Below are 9422 nucleotides of genomic sequence, written 5' to 3' on the forward strand. Positions count from 1 at the left end.
GAGGAGAGAGAGAGAGACGGGGCCAGGGGGAGAGAGACAGGGGAGGGAGTGGGGGGGAGAGAGAAAGAGAGAGAAAGAAAGAAAAGGAACCTAAAAGCAAACAAACAAAAAACTATTCAGTTAAATCTATCCAGTAGAAAGACAAAGTGTTCATTTGCAATCAAGCACAACTATTAGAGGATTGCCTAATTCTATTTTTGGAAAGTTCTGTTGTTCATTAAAGCATCCATAGGCCCAGCTCCATTCTTCCTCATATCACAGAAGCGAAGAGACTCACAGTTCTAAGTAATAACTCCATGTATTCATAGTGCCATGAAGCCATATACCACTTTATGGAGTCTTTTTCTTATGGTGTAGTGATTGAGTGTATACACTTTGAATTCTAATAGTTATGGGTTTGAATCTAATTCTGCTACTTTCAGCTTTGTGATTTGGGGGAAGTCTCTTAATTCTTTGAGCCTATCTGTAAAATGGAAATATTAGCATGTGCCTTGTAGAGCCCTTGGGAGTATTACATAACAAATGCAGCACTTCTGATAGAATGCCTGGCGCTTAGTAGGCATTCAAATATGAGCTTCCTTTCCTCTTCCTTCTGTGCCTCTGCCCATAACCTTACCCCATCTCTGTGATTCAGGCTTTTTCATCAAAACCCCTAAGCAGAGACCAGGTGTTAATAATGAGACAGTTGAATGGAACCAGGTGTTACTGAATGAGATCATCATTCATTTTGCTCCCGGGTTCTGGCTGTTTTGTTTTGTTTTTTCTTTTTCCCTACTCATGGCAGGCTTAAACTTTGCTCTGAAATTTTGCCACAACCTGGGCTTCCCACTGACAATTTCTGTTTGAGCTTTTGAGAATGCCACAGACAGTGAATGGAGAGGGCTCACTCTAGGGAGGGCGCAAAGAAAGAAAGTAACCTTAAGTCGGGGGGAGAAGAAACAGAAATGTTGCTTTTTCGAGGGGTGGATGAAAACATTGTCAGGGTTCAGGAAAACACGGTAAGTCTCTTTGTAACAAACATTCATTGAGCACCTACTGTATACAGGCTCAGCTTTCTAATGGGAGGTCTGATTCCTGCCTTTGTGTGCTTATCGTCTAAATAGACATGCAGAGTCTGAAAAAGGTCAACAGCAGCTGAGTTTTAGGCATCAATCACACAGCTCCTAAAAGGCTTCAGACCGAGGGAGCAACTGGATGTGTTTAATCAAGTAAGGCTTCCTGAAAGAGGCAAGTTTTGAGCCAGTTTGAAGGAGATGAGGATCGTGGGTGGAAGGAGAGGAATTCAGGGTCTAGAACTGCAGGTGCCAAAGCTTAGTGTTAAGGGGTCATTCCAGTGGGTGACAAGTCCCCCTCATCATCAGGTGCTGGGTGAATCTCCCTTCATTGGAGGCTCTCTTTCAGGGGCCCTGCAGAGACCCAGGCAGGGGGTGGGGCTACAAGTGGTCTAACCTCATTGGATCGGAGGACTCCGAAGAACGGGTAGAGGAAGGCCGGCACCAGGGCTGCAGCTCCCAGAGGCACTGCCTCCGACACCCAGTACACAGCAGTCACGATCAGCACGTAAGCACACGAGGCCTCCTGCAAAGGAAGGAAAGGGGCAGTCATTCACAGGAATAGTCACTGCCACTGAGCATCCGGATGCAACCCTGGCATCTGAGGCAGCAGACTCAGACTCTAACGCGGGTACTAGCATACAGGCCTGGGACCAAAGCCGAACTGGCAGGCGAGCATGGTGAATACATGGTGAGTCCATCCTTTGGTGGGTGACATTATGGCTCTTCCTTGGGGGACCGATGCCTGGCCTGCGGTTTGCACTGGTGTGTAGCCAGGCAGCTCTGAGGGTTCTGGAAACTGCCAAGGTGGGGATTGAACTTAACTGCAGTAACCAGACCCATGATCACAAAACCATACAAGTGGAGTTCAAAGCTTTAACTTGGACTGGGATGTAATTGGTGTTAAGTTGACTGGATATTAGAAGTTCTTGGGGTAGTTGGAGATACACTATGTGTGGTAGGGGCTGGGGCTCACACTTGTAATCCCAGGACTTTGGGAGGCCAAGGTGGGAGGATCACTTGAGCCCAGGAGTTTGAGACCAGCCTGGGCAATATATAGCAAGACCCCATCTCTAAAAAATAAAATATAAATTAGCCAGGTGTGGTGGCACAGGCCTGTAGTCCTAGCTACTTGGGAGGCTGATGCCAGAGGATCACTCGAGCCCAGGGGCTTGAGGCTGCAGTGAGCTATGATCATGTGCCACTGCACTCCAGCTTGGACTACAGGACTACAGAGTACAATGCTGTCTCAAAAAAAAAAAAAAAAAAAGAACAGTTTGTTCACCTGTGAGCTCTGAGATCAGTCATCCTGAGTTTGACACATGTGCCTAAGATATGTGGCATTGGTGTGTGCCTGACTGAAGAGAAGTGGATCAGTAAGAAGTGAGATCTACAAACAATCCAAAAGGTGGCTTCTGGACTGTGCTCTTACAGCCCTGGGCATCTGGGGTGTGTCTCAAGAATATCCCAGGGAGATCAGCAAGGCCTGGAATCTGGACCCGCACTCCAGCCTCATCCCAAATGGAGTAGCTTTGTTCTCATTTGATTCATATATGAACATTACATGTGAGATTTGAAAAAAAAAGCTTTATTGCTTTAAAAATGAATAAACAAAGTTAAATCTCCCGTTTTAGACTATTTGCTGAAACAACTTGATTCAGTAGTAAATTTTAATCAAACAAATTGTTAGGCAAGAACTGGTTGACCATTTCCCCCTTCAGTTTGGGATCTGAGGTCCTATCATGTTGTTTTGCATCTAGAGACTGAATCCTTCTCCCAAAGGCCCCTGTAAGAGTTAATAAGGAGCTCCCTTCCCTGGGAGAGGGAAGGGAAGAGTGAAGAGGAAGGCAGCGATCCTGAGCATGGGACTCTCATTTCGGATGAAGAAGCATCACCTCCTAACTCAGTGTTTCTCGACCTTGGCACTACTGACATTTAGGGCCACATACTTTCTTGTTGTAGGGGGGCTGTCCTGTGCACTGTAAAAGAGCAGCATCCCTGGTCTCTACCCACTAAATACCAGTAGCACTTCCTCCATTGTGACAACCAGAAAACCATCCCTAGACATTGCCAAATGTCCCTTGGGGAGGTAAAATGATTCCTGCTTGAGAGCCACTGCCCTAACCAGGGTCTGGTTCTCATTGCTCTTGGACTCCATTCTACCTGCTTGACACCATGGAAACATCCATCTACAAAGACTAAAGACAGCCATCTATCTGGAAGGGGAGGCCTGGAAATTCACCAGCATTTTCCATAGCCCACTTACTTTGCTGGCTGGACAACCTAGGGGTGCACAGGGTAATTAAGTACAACATTCTTATCAGAAGCCAGCCCTCCATCAGCTTGCCCTCTAGTTGTGTTGATTGCCCTGAATTGCGCCGATGAACACCGTTACGCTACCGGCTTACTCTAGGGAGAGGCTGCAGTTCAAGGGCCTTGTTAATGGTAACATCACCAAGCTCCGTGACTCAGAAGAGCATTTATAGAAAATCCAAGTTGGCTGTGGGCTCCTCAATTTTTACATAGTTCTAAACCATCAGGACTCGTGTCTGTCTTGCCCTGAGGCTGGCTGCTGATCAAGGAACCTGACAAATCTTGCTGTTTATCGCCCCTTGAGTTCAGAACACGCGTCCTCAAACTCTTGCATAAAAGTTACAAAAGGTCGCTGTATCAGTGAGGGGCAGCAGGAGTGATTAAATCAGCTGGGCTGGCAAGGACCTTGTGCCCTTCTGACATTCGTGGATTATGGGATTGGGGTTTGAGAAATGGGAACTGGTCCCAACAATTGTTGACTGTAGCTCCCCACTGAGATGTTCTCTGGGGCCAAAAGATCAGAGGGAAGATAAAACTTTTGAAAGTGCTGATAAGACAACAGAACCAATGGTGGAAAAAAAAAAAAAGGCTCCACTTGGAAACGAATTCAATTTAGAGAAATACCTCTTTTGCTGTAGAAATAAAACTACCTAAAGGAGTTCAAACCCACGTGTTCTCATCTCTTTTCTGGGAAAGAGACAGAGTGACAGATCTTAACTACAGCTGAAGAGAAAGAGTTGAGAGACAAAATGTCTGCCCCTCACTGGGGACCCCTTATTTCTTCCTGGAACCCTTAGTCTTTCTTGATCTGGTCGTTACAGGGCTACAAGTTACAAGTTAAGGGGAAGGGGGTGGGGAGAGAAGGTGCAGAGAAAGGGAAAGGAGAAAGAGGAAAAGAACCTGTAATCCCAGCACTTTGGGAGGCTGAGGTGGGTGGATCAATTGAGGTCAGGAGTTCGAGACCAGCCTGGCCAACATGGCGAAACCCTGTCTCTACTAAAAATACAAAAAAATTAGCCAGGTGTGGTGGCACATGCCTGTAATCCTAGCTACTCTGGAGGCTGAGGCAGGAGAATCCCTTGAACCTGGGAGGCAGAGGTTGCAGTGAGCCAAGATGGTGCCACTGCACTCCAGAGCCTGAGTGAGAGAGAGAGACTCTGTCTCGAAAAAAAAAGAAGAAAGAAGAGGAGAGAGAGAGAGAAAGAAAGAGAGAGGACTTTCCCTCTGTCAGGCACCTTTAGTTTTGAATTAGGAGAATTTGGGTAAAATAAGGCAAACATTTTGGTTGTAAATATTGTTAGACATGCGACTAGTTTACTGGAAGAAGTAAGTCATCAGGCCACTTTCACCCAGCAGTATTAAGGACAGGACTAATTACTATAATTTTTTTACCTGGATTTTCCTTAGAGTAGAAGAATGGACAAGAGACAGCTTTAGAGAGTCTTTCCATATAGTTTCCACTAATTTCACCCATGGAATCTCCATAAACTTCATTTTTTCCCCATCTAAAGCTTCCCAAAATTCAGGAGGTAAGCTTGTATTCAGACAACCAAAAATACTGCAAAGTTTGCTTACAAGGAGTCCCATGTCCCCAACGCCTATCCCATGTCTAGCAGGTGGCTCAATTCATGTGGGCTGACCTGCACTGGACTTCTCTGCTGGCTGTCACTTCTTGCTCATCTTCTGGAGAGAATATTCTGCAACCCCCAGGCTCTTTAACAACATCACTGGTTCCTTGTAACAGTTGTGTGGGGGTTGGGCGTTAGTGAGTGTTCAGACAATGTCTTCGAGGGACAGTGCTATCTACTATTTTTTGGCTCCTGTTTACAAGTAAAGGAAAGAGTTTGAAAGTGGCATTTCCCTATGTAGGACGTTTCCTAGTCAGCTACTAACTTAGGCATGGAACTGCTCTTTTTCCACGCAGTTTGACTACCCCAATGATATCCTACTCCAACTTCACGGGAAGGAGGTTGAAGTCTGTTATCTGTTATTATCAATGACTGGGGCACCTTTTAAAAAATTTAGCTTGGGCGGTTGAGATGCAATTTTATCCCACTGGGGGCACTGAGGAAGGGCTTAGTTATGGATGCCCTCTCTTGTACACTCTTCTTCTATAACATGATAAACAGTGTCTGGACCTCTAGTTTTAGAGAGCTGGGCAAGAAAACGGGGGAAGGCCATTTTGACTCCTCCTAAAATGTGGCTGAGGCTTGTCGCTTAGAAGAACCATCAAAACTGCAGGCCAGGAGCTCTTGCCCAGGTACTCCATCACTGCTCTCAACTCCAGTCCAGAGCAAGAAAATCCATTTGGAATTTTAAGGGTTAAATATCAGAATCTAAAAGTTTGATGCAGGCCAGCCACGGTGGCTCACATCTGTAATCTCAACACTTTGGGAGGATCACTTTAGACCATGAGTTTGAGACCAGCCTGGGCAACATAGTGAAACCCCCATTTCTACAACAAAAATTTTTTTTTAAAAATTAGCTGCATGTGATGGTGCTTGCTTGCCTGTAGTCCCAGCTACTCCGGAGGCTGAGGCACAAGGATTACTTAACCCCAGGAGCTCAAGGCTGCAGTGAGCTACGACTGTGCCACCGTACTCCAGACTGGGTGACAGAGTGAGACTCTGAGTCTACAAAAAAAAAGTTTGATGAAAGGGGTGACAGATGGATGAAAGACACTCTACCTGCTGGGCACCTAGTCTGTGCCTTCTATGGGCAGTGGCCAAGGTCCCCAAAGATGGGGCCGACTCAACAAGGAGATATGAAAGATTCCTGATACTGCTTGGGAGAGGAGGCTAATATGTCTCTTGGTAACAGTCCCTTATATCAACCTACATTGAGAGAAAACAAAAACAAGAAAAGTCACAAAAAGAAAAAAAATCAGGCCCATTTGGACAAAGCAGAAAATTCACTAGGGTACAGTCCAGGAAGAATGTCAGCAGCAATCACTGTCTGCTAATCCCAGCCCAGTTTTAATCGGCGTCTCCCTGGCACTCTGGAGTATTTATTCTATGAAAGATTTAAGCCAGTTTGTTTTTAAGAAGAACCATCCTAATCCCCTCTGCTTAATTTTTTAACTTAATCTTGGTTACCAAGTTACTTAAGGAGCAGAGTGGAAGAATTGCTCCCCCTCCTACAAACATGATTAACCTGTTTTAGCTTATTTTTCCTAAAGTCTCCAGGGCAGTGCCAGCTGGGGGGAGGGGACAAGCCACAGACAGGAGGAAGAGAACAGCGGAGGGAAGGGAAGGGAAGCAGGTGACCATGGGGAGGGTGTGACAGGCAAGCTGGATGCGGAGCCAGAGCTCGGGTTCCTCTGTTCGCACAAACCAGGTGAAGAATGAGGTCACGGGCTAGAGTTTGAGGCTCTTATCTCTTTTTATAGTGTCACTTTTGTCTGTCCTTCAAGAGCACAGAGAAGAAAACACAGAAGACACAAATAATTCAAGGCCACGTGCATGGGAGCAGGGCAGCGTGCTAAGCTCTGCTTTCATTCCTTCTCTAAACATTCATTCCCTGAAGTTGATAGGAGCCTTCGGGATTAGAGCTTCAACTGTGGTCATCGAAGCCCACCAGGACGCAACCACAGATCACGGACTGGCTCCACGGTTCTCTTCCTCCCCCAGCCTTCTCCTCAGTGCCACTATTGGGAGCTCTTTCTGTGTCTCCAGGGGCTCTCAGATAACCAGAGTCCCAGGTGAACTCCCAACAAACACAGGTGCACCACGTCGTTTGCATGGGTGTCGCTGGCCCCGCTGCTGGGGCGGGCTGGCCTGCTGCTTGGTGCAACACCCATCAGTCACTTCTGCCAAGGCCCCTACTCTGTCCTGACCCCTGGTGGGGGCCATGGGGTTGGGGGAATGGGACTGGGATAGGAGATGAACATGACAGCTTTTAGGAAGAAGGTGTCTTGGTTTCCTCCAGAAAAATCCTTCCATTTCTTTAAACCCACCACAAGCCACTTTGAGGGACCGACCTCCCCTCTTTGCCTTCCCACTGACTCCCCGACCCCCGGCGGGCGCAGGTCGGTACTCACGCTGCTGGGGTGGAGGACAGGCAGAGGCAGCAGCAGGAGCGGGACGCAGACGACCAGCAGCAGCTTCCGGGCTCGGAGCAGGCCCTGCAGCAGGCCCATCGCGCCTCTGTCCTCTCCACCTCGTTCTGGGACTCCGCTCTGCCGGCGAAAGGCTTTCTCCCTGGGCACTGCTCTCTATCCAGAAAGACTTCTTAAACCTTTCTTGGCTTCCAAGAGTCCTCCTTCGTCTTGGGGGCAGAACGGGAGGGCAGTTACCCTCGCTGCTTCTACAAGAGGCTGGGCTCCCGGCCTCCTGGTTTAGGTGGGATTGATGAGCATCGTTTTGTGACCAGCAAAAAGGAACTGGGAAAGGATGATAAACGGGGGCATAGTGGGCCTCCTCTCGGCTTGATTAGTAATAGAGTAACTTCATTGTAGGTGTCAGCAAAAACCCCCTTAATCCTTTAAACCACACCTTTGCTGCTGCTGCTGCTCGGCCTTGAAGAAATAATTTAAAAGCTTAAAAACATTAAAAACGCTCAGAGCATATTGTGCTCTCCATCAGTTTTCCTCCCTCGGATGACCTATTTTGGGGACTACCTGTTTCATCTCCCACCTGGGCTCGCTGTTGGTAAGAATCTAGTAGCCCCTTTCCTTAAAACAAGCACCTGAGCTTGTCAGAGTTGCGTGCGGACTTCAGGTGGGGCTGCTGGTCGCTCCCAGGACCTGGTACCTTAACTCTGTTCACATGTCTTTCCCTCAAATTGGTTCGCTACTTATAATTTGCCTTGAGCCTGGGCCTGCAAAGCAGAAAAGAAAAGTCCCCAAGACATTCCTTTTTATCAAAGGACAAAAACTTGCTGGAGGCCCACCTTTAACTTTCATCCACCAATGGGAAGCCGGGACAGAGGCAGTAGCTCCGCCCACTCCTCAAAGCCAATCAGCAAATTGAAAAGAATGAGTCAATTTCTCTCCCCGCGGCCGCTCTTGATTGGTCACAGCGGGGGCCTGCTGATTCCGCAGAACCTAGGCAGCCTGCTAAGCTTATTTTTCAGTTTCTCAAACTTCCTAGGGCTGGAGTGATGACCATCATTGTAAACATAATCTCATGTACCCAAGCACAGCTTTATTGTTTCGGATCATACGACACAGAGCTTTCGCCGGGAGGGCCACCTGCTGATCTAGACCTTAGGAAGGGAATGTGGCTGGTGGCCGGGAGAAAATGCAACATTACTTCTGGAGAATTTGCCTCAGAGTGTACAAAGTTAAGCCTTTCAGACTTCCCTGCTGGCAAAGATCGTTTGCCTCAGCACCGAGGGGGGAATATAAAGGGTCTAGGCCAGCAGAGGGTATGAGCCCGTGAGAAAGACCCCAGATCTTTTGGGAAGTATAGCTGCCTCCCTGGCAAAGTCTAGATGCCAGTCTCATGCCCAGATGTCAGTGGTCTCTCTGGCTAAAGTAGGTGCTCAAATGTTTCTCTCTGAGGCTCTCCAAAAAGGGAACCGAAGACCTTCTTTGGCTGGTACAAAAGGAGGAGGTGGGAGGGCCGGGAAGAAATTGACAAGTTCAGGGACAAGGTCTTAGCTGCAGTTGAACTCTGGAATTTCTCCTGCTTACAGATTGGAAGAAGTTGTTAGCTTCTTTTCTCAGAACGGACATGTGGATTTGGGGCAAGGAAGAAAAGCAAAAGCAAAAGCCCAAACATTCTGTAAGTAGTGGTTCTTGGCAACATTACCTTACCTTGATCTGGGAGATGCTGAGCAGAGTCAAAGGGTTATAAAACCCACGTTGTCTTGAATTCACAGAACACAGGAATGGTGTTCCAAGATCTGCAGCTATACTACTTGGAAATGATCCCCAGGCTAAAGTGACCAGGGAAGTGACCCAAAAACCAAATTCTTCTTGACTTTTAAGGCAGGTGCGACTGTGGACAACCCAGGTCCCCTTTGAAATTATCTTGCCATCATGGGCTAGGATGACTCAACTCTTTAAATGCATGTTAAAGACTGGCTACTGTATTTACTACATTCTGGCCTCAT

General features: G+C 47.4%; 1 protein-coding gene across 2 annotated transcripts in view; it reads right to left on the reverse strand.

Annotated features, from left to right (window-relative positions):
* SLC13A4 (solute carrier family 13 member 4) overlaps positions 1-8194 on the reverse strand; it is a 47728-nt gene extending 39534 nt beyond the window's left edge. For both annotated transcript variants that reach the window (XM_055284136.2, XM_055284135.2), the window contains exons 1-2: positions 7405-8194; positions 1450-1578 (exon numbers count right to left, since the gene is read on the reverse strand). In XM_055284136.2, the coding sequence (XP_055140111.1) occupies positions 1450-1578; positions 7405-7503 (228 nt within the window). In that variant the 5' untranslated portion in view covers positions 7504-8194. The remainder of the gene's footprint in view (positions 1-1449; positions 1579-7404) is intronic.
* Between the last annotated feature and the right edge of the window lie 1228 nt (positions 8195-9422).

The sequence above is a fragment of the Symphalangus syndactylus genome, chromosome 6 (genome assembly GCF_028878055.3).
Source record: "Symphalangus syndactylus isolate Jambi chromosome 6, NHGRI_mSymSyn1-v2.1_pri, whole genome shotgun sequence".
NCBI lineage: Eukaryota > Metazoa > Chordata > Mammalia > Primates > Hylobatidae > Symphalangus > Symphalangus syndactylus.